This window comes from Pygoscelis adeliae, unplaced genomic scaffold (assembly GCF_000699105.1).
Source record: "Pygoscelis adeliae isolate BGI_AS28 unplaced genomic scaffold, ASM69910v1 Scaffold242, whole genome shotgun sequence".
NCBI classification, from domain to species: domain Eukaryota; kingdom Metazoa; phylum Chordata; class Aves; order Sphenisciformes; family Spheniscidae; genus Pygoscelis; species Pygoscelis adeliae.
Window position 1 is genome coordinate 4344054 of NW_008824369.1, and position 11992 is coordinate 4356045.

The 11992-nt window shown below is 49.6% G+C and overlaps 1 protein-coding gene across 1 annotated transcript; it reads left to right on the forward strand.

Moving 5' to 3' along the window:
- Positions 1-307: 307 nt before the first annotated feature.
- Positions 308-11171, forward strand: AP5Z1 (adaptor-related protein complex 5, zeta 1 subunit). Its single transcript, XM_009320037.1, has 15 exons — positions 308-488; positions 2674-2815; positions 3923-4035; positions 4544-4712; positions 5156-5296; positions 5675-5712; positions 5793-5955; positions 6201-6379; positions 6899-7041; positions 7886-8035; positions 8271-8382; positions 8790-8887; positions 9162-9294; positions 9474-9688; positions 10017-11171. The coding sequence occupies exons 1-15, from the start codon at positions 399-401 to the stop codon at positions 10285-10287; spliced, it is 2157 nt and encodes a 718-aa protein (XP_009318312.1). The 5' UTR covers positions 308-398; the 3' UTR covers positions 10288-11171.
- Positions 11172-11992: the final 821 nt, after the last annotated feature.

Sequence of the window (11992 nt, forward strand, 5' to 3'; positions counted from 1 at the left end):
AAAAAAACACTGTTTTGAAAATTACTGAGCTCGATATAAATGGAAAGCCCCTCTTTGCCTTTTTTTCCCCGTTGCTAAGCAGAAGGTGCCTACCTCCTTTTGCGGTGAGGGTAACAAGCATTTGTGTCACTGAGCACTCTTTCAAGCTGCGCTAAGGGACAAAATTCAGAAGCGCAGATGATAAGATGGCATTAGTCAGGGTCACTATCAAGGGAGATCATCCCAAGACGAAGAACATGCAGGAAAGAAATCTCTGAATCTTTTCTTGCCTTGCAGTGATGCTTTACTGTGACTCTTGCAGGCTGGATGGCAAGTTTGTGGAACTGTTGCAGACAGTGCTGTGCTCATCCAAGTGCCCTGAGCAGATTCAGGTGTTATGTGCTGCCATCCTGAGAGAGATGTCGCCTTGCAATGACCTGATCCTCTCCTGTGATGAGATTCAAGATACAAAGCTCTTGAGCCTGGTATCCTCTGTCCTTTTGGCTCAGGTAAACGACCTGTCAAGTCAGAAATCTTCCCTTGTCAATATGGATTTGCTTTCTGATTGTTCCCTATTTGCTGAGCTCAAGGAGAGTAAAAATCAATTGAAAGTATCTAGGAAAAAGCAGAAGCATTTCCATGTTCATTTAAGTAACCTAATTATTCTGCTTTGCGTAGGAAAAAATGGCAACTTTTTTACGTTTAGTATTTGATAACAAAGACGTCTTAAAATTGTGATGTGTAGAGACTGAGGACCTCAAGCAGGCTTGTAACTAACTGGAACCAAAAAGGAACATTTTAGTGCTAGCTGCTGTAATAGACTTCAAGTCAGGGCTGCTTGAACCTGTAGAGCAAAAAATTTGAGTGTAAATTTATTACTACTACTTTTTCATTTTATGGTACCGGCTTTCACGTTCAAATGTAAAAAAATATACATAGAATCTATAAAACATGTAGGGCTATAAATGTGGATGGCATTTCAAAGATCTAGATTCTCCATGGAGAAGAAAACGTGAAGACCTTCCTGTTTTGAGTGCTGCCTGCATTGACTGCCATCTGGGGAATAACCTGGAATTTTTTTCCTGCTTTTACTTCTTCTTTTACTGTTATTGTGCCTATTAACGATAAAATATTTTTCTGAACCCTTCTGTAACTTCTCATTCCAAGTTTCACTGTGTGCTTAGAAATGCCTTCTACGTTTCTGATTACTCCTCTGAGTCTTACTTAGCTAGAGGAAATGAAAACATAGAAACAGAAAACAGTGACGTATTACTTATGTGCTGCCTTACAAAGAACCTCTCTCCCATATCCAGCCTTAAGACTGTCTTGCAGTTCTACAATCCAAAAACATACCCTGTGTGTTAATTTTTGTTAGATTACAACTAAAACCATGAAGAGACTTTCATCAGTTTTCGACGTTACTAAAACTTGTTCTATTTTAGCTATTTCGGTGTCATTTCTCTAACATGAGTGCAATGGCAGCGGCCTCACTCATGAAAGTAGACACATAAAAAGCAGAGCCTTTATAAACATCTTCTGTGTATTTTCATTTGTCACGACTTTGGGTGGAAGTCATCCTCCTTCTCTTCGCTCCCCTGCCCCCCTTGGCTCTGCAAAGCTGACGTTCTTTTTGTAAAGCTTTTGGCTTTCCAGAAAACACAGCCTCTGGTGTTGCATTAGGAGCTGGAAACCTGCCATTGATTTGAGTTCGTTCAGGTTTTCCTCTGAGCAACAAGAGATGTCAGCCACACACGTAAGCAGCCCCATCATTTGCAGTGGGCTGCAGCAGTGTATCTGCGGAAGGAGCGGGTTGTCTCTTCCATTTTCCTTTGCTGCACAGATCCCCATCCCCAAACCTTAAACTTCCTTGTCTGCATGTTGCTTTGGTTGATTTATCCACATCTATTCACGAGAGAAGCACAGAAAGTAGCCCCAGTCATGGATGAGGTTCCCACATGAAATTCCTCCCTGGAAGCTCGCCTGCAATCTCCTAATTGCTTCTAGAGATCTGGTACAAATCTGACTATTAGATGGGAGTGTCAGAGGTTGGTGTTTGTTCGCTGCCTTCAGCAGCCAGCTGTCCAAGACCCTGGGCAGCAGAGAAGGTTTACTTTTTGTTGGCATTCATGGAGAAGGAAAACCTGTCAAAAGTCTGGGTCCATCTGTCATCTTTACCAAAGTTGTCTTGGACAGAAGGGTTTGACAGCATCTCAGAGCCACAGCTATAACAGCCTCCAAAAGAGGAAGCTGCTTTATTTTCCACATCGTAAGGATATGGACTAACCAGAGAGTCCTAGAATATGTTACAACAGTCCATTTTCTGTTCATAAATTTTTCTGTTAACAATTGAGCTAGCAAACTGGCCACATGGGGAGCAGTTAGTGCTAGTCCTCTCTGCTCTAGAATTGATGGATCATAGCGTTTAATTTGAAGACATCCATTGCCATTGTTAATTCCCACTTCAGGTGATGGTTGTCCATAAACCTGTTGCTCCATCAAAGTACTCTCCCCTCCTGGGGTCTGTGAATTCGCATTGCAGATGATCTCTGTAAAATGCAGTAAAATAGCCTGTGCTGTGAGTTCTTTTTATGTTTGACATTGGTAGTGATGCCTGATGGAAGACTTTGTACGGTATTGGTCTCTAGCACTAGTAGAAGATGATCTGCCTAGCTTTACCTCTGCTTTATTTTTAAGGGAAATAAGGCTGAAGTGTCTGCTGTCGGGCAGCGTATTGTAAAAGTCCTCGAAAGAAGACTGCCTGAGGGTCAGAGTGCTCAGTACCTTCTTCCTGTCCTGTCAAATGTCATCAGTCTTTCACCAGAATCTCTAACTGAAGGTAAATATATAGGAAGGCCTGAGATTACCATCTGGCTGTGATCTGTATAGTGATCAGAAGGCTCTCTGAACGCTTTGGCTAGGAGCAGGACTTGGAAACTGCTGTTAAAAGTGACATCTCTGCAACAAGGAAAGTTAACTTGTTCGGTGAGATATAGTCCACCACTCAAAAATGGGACTGGGCCTTCAGCTGCTTTGGCCCCTTCTGGGGGCCAGAGTCTCTGTTCTGTATGGATTTGTATCACAGTAACACGTACCCTAGCTAAGGTCTCCAGATGCAATAGAAGTGTGAAATTGTAGCTATCCTGAAGGGCATCAAGCAAAGTGAGAGATAGAAACAGAGACATGCCTGTGTATCTGTTCAAGAGGGCAGCAAAAACAACTAGGGATACTCTTCATAAGAGAGGCACGACTGTATGGGTAGTGGTGAGCGATATGCCCTGGTGAGTAAACCGTAGGAGAGCATTCCAGGCTTAAAATGGTAAGGAGTTGTGTTGTGAGCAAGAGTCTGTTTCTGGGAGTTTCCTGTGAGGTTTGCGTATGTCGTGCAGTATGCCGGAGAAGCTCTGGGGAGGACACTGGGCTGGGGTGTATGGGCTGGCTGAGCAGGCAGGATTACCTGCCTTAGCTTCTGCCTGTTCTCTGTGAGGGATTTATGCCTTTGTCTGCAGAGCTGAAGCCAGCCGCTGCCTGAGTAGATTTGACAGTAGTTTTGCACTTTCCTCCTAATAGCAGCTGTGGATGGAGGCAAAGGAACAAGTACCTCTTGACTGATCTGGTACCAGAAGTCCTTGGTTCCAGCACTCATTCCCTAACTTTTTGTCTGAGGAAACAGGCAAAACAACAATGAGACTGACCCAGTGGGTAGGACTGAGAAAAGGACACAGAGCTCTGAAATGAGCGTGAGCGATCCTGGGCTCTGAAGTAGTACGAGGAGGAGTACTGGGCATTCACCTTGGGGTACCAATTTCTTTACTGATTGCTGGATCAGAGAGACAGTGATCTAGGCTGGAGGAAAAGCACAGTAGTTGAGGGACAGCAGGGGTATGTTTGCAGAGGCTGCTTCTCTGCCCAATCTAGCAATGACCCTGTGACTTTCCTTGTACAGAGCAGACCAATGTAGTCAGTAGAAAGATGGCCGACTGGCTGAGGTATGCGAGTATTCAGCAAGGAGTCGCTCAACCCTCTGGAGGCTTCTTCTCCAATCCCAGAACCAGACAGGTAAGTGCTGAGTTGCCGTGGTCATCTCACAGGGGCATTTGTTAGTCAGTTACCTGCTGTTTTGGGTTCCCACAATCAGCTTCTTTTGGGAAATGGTAACCTAGAAGTGCTGCTGTTTTCTGTCACTTTTTGTGGGGTAAGTGGTCAAGACACATAGGAAAGCAAAGTGGGGGGATTTATAGCTCAAAGATTAAGGAGTTCTGCTGTAGAGCCAGAGCTTTGATCCTTGAAGTAGTTTTGAGGGGAGAGTCTTTTAGTGGCCATGTACCTCGGAGTAAGAGCTGATTGCAAATGAGTCCTGTGTCAGAGAGAAGGGGAAAGTTTGGAGTGTTCCAGCTGGGGGAAAAGATCCGACCCAGTTGGCTTTTCTCTCTCTGGATAACTGCCCCCCCCCGCAGGCCCCACAGTACATATAAATGAGGGCTACTTGTTTCCGTGGGCTCAGTGGAGTTTTCCCTGCCTTATCACTTAGCCACTACCTTCTGACCTGCTGCATCTTTTCTCGCAGCCTGGTCCTGTCACAGAGGTGGATGGTGCCATTGCCACAGACTTCTTCACAGTGCTCTCAGTGGGTCAGTACTACACACAGGACCAGTGGCTCAATGTGCAAGCCTTCTCCATGCTGCGAAATTGGCTGCTGTCCTATGGGGGCAAGGGGTTGAAGACCCCTAATTCAGGTACGAACTGAAGGGCTGCAGGCCGGTGTGGGTTGCATCCACAAGAGGGGTGTGTGCTCTGAGATGATTAGGTGGCTGCACCAGCAACCCAGCAAGTGGCAGGAATATGGGCAAGAGTTCAGAGCTCTTGGACTAGGAGCAGGGAAACTTTGGGAAGGAATATCACGAAACCTCCTGACTGATCCTTACTGACCTTTCCACGAGGAATTATTCGTTCAGTGAGTCCCCTGGTTTCAGGCAAATCCCATGGGTCCCTGAGAAAAAAGGCCTGAGTGGTGGGAGACGGCATCTACTTAGTGTTCTTGTAGCAATCCCTTCTTCCCCAGCCTCCTTTTCTTCACAGCACACCTGGGGACAGACAGCTCCCCTTGCTGTTGCTGGGCAGCTGTGTGGGTTACATTGCCCATGACATGAGTTGATACGTGGTAACCTTTATTCTGTAGATGACAAATCAGGAATGGACAGGTCTGTTATGTCCGTCGTCTCCACTACGTCCACATCTAGTCGCCTGCTTCCCCCAAAGGAGCGTCTGCGGGAGAAAGCCTTCGAGTACTGCCAGCGGCTTATTGAGCAGAGCAACCGGCGTGAGTCTTGCCATGAACCCTCCTTGGAGTTCTCTTGGTAGTGTTCTTGAAAATGTTTCTGGTTCACTGCCTCTTTGGGCTGGGATCTCCCTCCCTAGAGTCTGCAGTCAGACTCTAGGCGTGGGAGCGGTTGCAGCTGCTGGTGCGAGTCATTGACCAGCCCTGAGCTGGGGTGTTCGGAGGGATTTGGAGGCGATGGCCATGTTCTGCCTCTTACCCTTGATTTGCAGGGGGGGCTGTGGAACTTGGTTCTCATTAGCCTGGAATTGGGATCAGTATGTGTTCCCACCTGTCCTGAAATCTGGGTTAGTGTTCAAACTGACAGCCTAATGTTCCTGTGCGGACTCAAAGTTTAACTTGGACTCCTTTGTCTGGCAGGGCCCCTGAAGAAAGATGATGGAGACCTGCAGAAAGCTGTAAGTACACAGAGGTGGGGCTGAAGCTCTTGGGAGTTGTGGCTTCCCCCACCCTGATCTGACTCTCTGCTCTCCTGCAGTGTCTCATTGAGGCGGTGACCATCATGGACATCATCTGCAAACAGGATTCCTCCTACATGTACCGCGCAGTCTCCTTCCTGAAAATCCTGCACAGCAGAATCTGTGGGGATGCCACTTATGCCAGGGCACTACTGCCCATTGCCCAGTTCTTCCTGAACCACAGTAAGTCATCAGCACTCACCCCCTCCTTCACAATCTGGTCTTGCATACTCAGCACAGCCTTTTGTCCTGGCCTTGGCTCAGCCTTGGCTGGACTCTGAGATGGATGATCCCACTCCAGGAGACCCAGGAGCCGGAGTGTCCTGTGCTCTTTAAAAAACATAACCCAGATGTAGCTTAGCCCCTGGAGCCCTTGTTGGCAGGGCTGCTGGGTGGGCTGTGCTCAGCACTGTGCTGTGTCCTCCCAGGCAAAATGGCAGCTGTGGACTCTGATGCAATCTACAAACACTTATTCACTGATATCCCGGCTCAGCTCTTCCACAACCCATCACTGGCCTTCGAATTTGTCCAGTTCTGCAAAGACAACAGCCAGCTCTTCACTGAGACCTCCAGCATATTCAGGCAGAGCTTCCCAAATCTCTTCAAGGTACAACTTGCTGGAGCAGCACAGGAGAGAGCCTGCTCCACGTTCCTTTCTGTGCCCCAGAATTTTCTGTGCCCCAGAACTTTCTGTTTGCACCCCAGAGCCCTCCATGTGCCTCCATGGCAGAGCCTTCTGCCTGCCCGCGTGAGAGGACTGTTACAAAAGCAAGTGTGAGTTTGAAGAGGGAAGAGGGTTCTGGGTGTGATTAGTACCACCAGTAGAGGAGAGTCTGCATTAGTATTACTGCCAGTGAGTTGGGAAGTGCAGTGAACGCAGTTAGGACACAGCACTTTGTTTCTGGAAAACTTTAATAAGTTGCAGCTTGCCAGCCACTGAACCAGCTGCCAGATGCCTGGGTTGAGCTTCCAGCAGCCTCCCAGGTTTTGACCAAACCCTCAGACTTCTCTGGCTGTGCTTTTCAGAAGTGACTTTCCCTTCCCCGTCCCTTTTGATCACAGTGTGAGAATCATCTGGGGGTGTGGTGGAATAGCAGGGTTAGCAGTTTGTGTTTGTTCCTTGCAGTTCCTGGCGTGGAACAGCCCACCCCTTATCTCTGAGTTTGTGGACCTTCTCCCATTTCTGCTGGATGCAGGCACAGCCATTGAGATCTTCCATTTGCTGCTTGACCTGCCCTGTTTGACAGCAGCTCTGGACATCCAGCTGAGGTAATGCTACCTTCCCTTCCTCTCGCTGGCTAATCAGGGTCTTGACATTGACCGTAGCCTAGTACATGCTTCTCTGAGCCTCACAGCTGCCCTCTGGCTGCTGCTGTCACAGAACGAGAGGTATCTGCTACAGTCAAGCTAACACAAAGCTGCACAGATGTCAGCCCAGTTTTCCTAGTGATGTGCTGTGCATGGGAAGAGAAGGTGACCGGCTCTTACACTTCAGTACTGGACTGTCTTGGGGCTCAGGAAGCTGTTGTCATTCCCCTCGCCGTATCCAGCTCCAAATGGTTGCCACATGCTGAAGTGCATGCCATGAGCCACCACCTCAACATGGAGGTGTGGGCTGTCTGGTCTTCTCTGCCTGCTCTGACCCCTCTTTTCTGGCTTTGTTCTCCTGGAGGCATACAGAGGTTTCTTCCTATGGTCATTAGGAACTGTGAGTCTCCAGGAAGATGGGATAGGACTGGGACTGGCTCTCACTGCTGTACCTCTGCTCTTCCTTGTCTTCCCTGACATTAGCAGCTCTTTCTTGAGTGCTTAGAAAAGGGAGTCACCCTAGAGGCAGGATGTTGGTGGGCTTCAATGACTGAGGGATACAGAGCACCATTTTCCCCTTTCCCAGGAGTGATACAGAAGCAATTCTGGAACTATTGCCTGAGCCCGGGGGGTCTGAGTTCATAATCTTCTGTCATCCTGGTTCTCTGGCTTCCAGAGGGCCTTGATTAGACCAACTTGCTTTCCCTGTTGCAGTGGAAAGGGAGTTATTCCATTGTTCAGGATTCCAAGCTGTGCGCTGGCCCATTCTCATAATGCAGCACATTCTCTCTGTGCCTCCTGCTAGGTCAACTGCTCTTCCTACCTCCGAGAGGGCTGCCAGCGACCCAGCTGTGAAGCCAGCCACCTGTCTGGAAGCCTTTCGCCATCCCCTTTACAAGAGCATGTTCCAGTATCTTCTCCGCACCAAGTCTGCTCCCGAGGATGCCCCTGAGAGGTAGGAGGCTGCTGTAGGAGACTATCACAAGGGTTTGGTTCGGCCATCCAGCTCTGGGAGGCAGCACTGGGATTGCTGGGAAAGGCGTAGCCACTTTCAGCTGGGGTGAGGTGGATTTGATCTTCCCTGTGTTAGCTTTGCCAAGCGCTCAAAGGCCTTGTGGGGCAATAGGGCAGGGCATCCAGGAGAGTAGCTGGGAACAAGCCTTGAACAGTAACTCTTCTCTTGCCCACAGGTTGGTTCCACTTCGGCAGCTGCTGGGATCCCTGGCCAGCAGCCCAAGGGTCGTGCAATGTGCAGAGACTGTCCCTGTCTTACTGGAGCTCTTTTTCAGGGTGGTGGCAGAGGTAGGCCCTTTTGGGGGAGTTTTGGCTCCCAGTCGTGCCACGGGGATCTCTTGTTATGTGAAGAGCAGTCATAGAAGCAAAATTGTTAAGACACTGCAGTTTCAACAGAAGGGTGCATGAGGGGAGGGTGGGATGGTCTAATACTGGCATGAACCAGGACTGAGCTGGCTACTTCATCTGGAGAAGCAGAAAAGCTCCATGGTGCAGTGTCAGGCTTCACACTGTTCTCTCAGCCAGCTGTAAAGGAGGTGGGTGAGAGCAGAATGAGTGCCTGATACCTGCTTTGTGCACTGCTCCCCTCCTGCTGGATCAGGCTGTTTCCGTGCCAGCTGTCTTATCTGGCGGGTTAGTTTGGTTTTTGGCTGCTGGAAGTCACTGGTATTGCTGAAACAAGGGCTGTTTTTCAGTTTGCAGATGGGCCACTGATAAACCAGCTGGTGGTGCTGCTGCTGCAGAGGAGTGACCAGCTCTATGAGATCCCAGCATTTAAAGATGACGTGTACAGGTGAGATGGGACAAGAGGCCCAGCCAAGCTCCCAGCCCTTCCACTGGCTGCAGCCTGGCACCCCAGGGCAGCCCGGGAGCCTTTTCACTTGTGGCCCAGTCCCTGCTGCGTCACATCTTTGGAAGGTGCGAAACGGGAGCTGCACCTTCAGCCCTTCTGGAGGCATCCTGAGTGTACAGACACCGTGCCAGTGGCTGGGTGCTGCCAGAACCTCCTTGGTTTGGTGATGACCGCCTTGCCCGTGGTCTGAGCTCTGCCCATCTGTCTCCCCCAGGGTGCTGAGCTCGCAGCTGGTGATGCTCTGCAAGCTGCACCCTGCGCTCATCGTGGAACTGTCCAAGGAGATTCTGGAGTTCTCGGGAACAGTCAGCAACATCCAGAACAAGGAGGCCATCTTCACCCACGTGGTAAGCAGGGTCTGCTTGCTTCTGCCACAGGTTGCTCCAACTGCAGTGCAATCTGTTGGTCACCTTTCCTTTCCTCCTCTCCTCTGTCCTAGCATTAGCTAATCTGATTTGCTATTCCCTAAAAATTATTTGATCCCTTTTCCTTCTGCTTGCCCTGAGCGTGTCTGCCTTCGCTTCAGGTCTGGGCTATTGGAGAGTACATGTCTGTGTCCTATGACAAGCGCTGCACAGTGGAGCAGATCAACCGGTTCTTTGAGACTCTAGAGGCCATGCTGTTTGAAATCACCCAGCTGCGACCACTGGCTAGCACCTCCAGCTACGCACCCCGCGCCATTAGTGTCCTTATGGCCACCTTGACCAAGTTGGCAGCTCGCAGCCAGGACTTGATCCCCAGGTGAGGAGGGATGGCGGAGAAGGGCAAAGGGCTGAAACATGCAGATCTCATGGGTCCAAACACAGGTGTTTGCTAGTGTTAAATAATCAAGCTTGGCAACTGATGGAACCTGAAACTGAAACAGGACAGAGGAAGCAAGCTGTGGAGGAGCACAGTTTGGGGAAGTGGGATTCATCTGCTGACTAACGCTCTGTGCATCAGGAGGAGGGGGTGGATAGTGTCTGGTGTTCACCTATAACAGAGTCTTGTGGAGTACACAGGCTTAAGTAGTGACCTTGCTGAATGCAGAGGTCCTGCCGGCTGATGTCTGTGTCCTTTTCTCCTGCAGAGTGTCCATGTTCCTGTCCAAGATGAGGACATTTGTGCAGAGCCCTGCTGTCACCTCTGTTTACTGTGAGGAGGACCTTGAGGAGATCCTTATCCGGGCAACTGAGCTCATGAACCTACTGAAAATGCCAAGCGTGGCTCAGTTTGTGTTCACGCCGCCTGTAGATGTGGCCAGTACACGGTTTCAGAGAGAGGTGAATGACTCCCTCCCTTTTGCCCTGAGGATAGTCACCCATCTCCTAGAGCCGGCTCCTGGCTGCATGCCAGGGTGAGGGCATGAGGTTTCTGGGTGGCTCCAGCCTCTGTCGTAACTCTGCTGTACAGAGACAGTGTCTCTGTCGGACACTGCGGACGCTCAAGCCTGAGGCCCTGCTCTGAACTGGAAATGAGGAACAAATGATTGTGAATGAAACAGAAAATGGGAATAAGTAGAGCTGAGGCTGCTCTTCTGGTCTGAGGCTGTTTGTATTTCTGTCTCCTAGCGCCTGTTGCTTTTCTGTCTCCTAAGCTTGTCTTATCTCTCCCTGGCCAGTATGGATTGAAAATCCCAGTGGATTTGTGTGAATGTGGCAGCAGGGTGAGTGCATGTGTTAATAACCTGCCAGCATACCATGCCCCTTTGGAGAAGTACTTCTTCGTCCCTCCCCTCCTCTGACTTGTTTCTCCCCCTCCTTTGCCCTTGCTACACCCTGGCTATGCACGTGCTTCTCTTACTGCCTCTCTGCTTGCAGCAGATCAGCCAAGCAAAGGCCTGTGCGAGGTGGAGAAAGTAGAAGTGACTCCATTAAGTCTGCTGCGAGCCCTCACTGCTCTTCTGTCTTACCATCAGAGTTAACACGTGGAGATCCAAGAGACAGCTACCAGACGGGAGCTTAGAGAGATTTATTGATCCAGTTTATTGTTGACACCAAGAGCATTTCTTAACATACATCAGCCCCGTGTCAAACAGGCGCCATGCTGTGTTCTGTATCTGTATGAGAAGTTTATACACATTCGAGCTGTACAGTATTAACAAATGGGGGAAGTAAATACGTCCCACTGTTCCTCCCAGAAGAAGCAAGCCCTCATGCACACTAGTAAATAGCTGCATTTATTTACAGTCCATTTCAATACCTGACTGCACTGTGAGCAACATACAGCTCTGGGGCTGTTTCCCACCTCCGGGGGTGCCTGGAGAGTCAGGCTCAGTGGGGAGCAGAGGGCTGTGTTGATACCGCTGGAACTTGCCAGGGTGCAGCCCAGTACTGTCTAGTGCAAACCAAGCCTCCCCCGAGCGCTGGCTCCTGGGCAGAGGGGAGTAAGGAGTGCATGCAGTTTGCCCAGGGGCTCTAGGCAGCCCATTTCCTGCCCTACAAACCTGCTGAGCTCGGTGGAGGATGACAGCAGACATACCTACTTGATTCAAAGTCCAGTGAATCACCAGGAGCCCTGTGGGGCCCTGAGCCTTTGCTCACTTGCCTGGTACAGCTGAGTCAGTGGCAGGAGGGATGCATTGCTCCCAGCCCCTGCTGGGGAGGCACCCCAGGCCAGTTGGCATGAGCATGGCCTAGCAGAGAAGCAAAGGCACTAGTGTCTCGGTGAAGGTCTGTCTTGCCCTAGAAAAGGCAAACCAGGCTGCGCTGAAATCCAGTAGTGGAGTGTTTCCCCTGCGTGGATTATTCTGACATCTCTCTCCTGCAAAGTGCAAGATTAAGCACAGAAACCAAAACTACAGCAGTGAAGTATGTGAGGTTTAATTAAGGCCAACCCTCTTAAGCATCCCTTTTTTAGCATCACAATGGTTGGAGAAACTCTTGTTGTGAGATGCCATGTGAATATCTGATTTGCTGCCAGAGCCTAGACCATGCTGGTTTAAGTGCAGGGTGTGATGTAGGGCTTTGCAGCAGGCTGTTTTAATAGGGTTCGGCTAAACTAGGTCTCGGTATCTGTCTATATGTGGAAATCAGGTCGGGTTTATCCCGTTAATGTTGCTAAAAG

What these genes read in the sequence shown, in the direction of transcription:
- AP5Z1 (XM_009320037.1), top strand. Translation starts at nt 399, where the DNA reads ATGTCGCCTTGCAATGACCTGATCCTCTCCTGTGATGAGATTCAAGAT. An exon ending in CCAGTTCTTCCTGAACCACA is followed by an intron (nt 5,956 to 6,200) that starts GTAAGTCATCAG and finishes GTGTCCTCCCAG; the next exon opens with GCAAAATGGCAGCTGTGGAC. An exon ending in TTTAAAGATGACGTGTACAG is followed by an intron (nt 8,888 to 9,161) that starts GTGAGATGGGAC and finishes TGTCTCCCCCAG; the next exon opens with GGTGCTGAGCTCGCAGCTGG.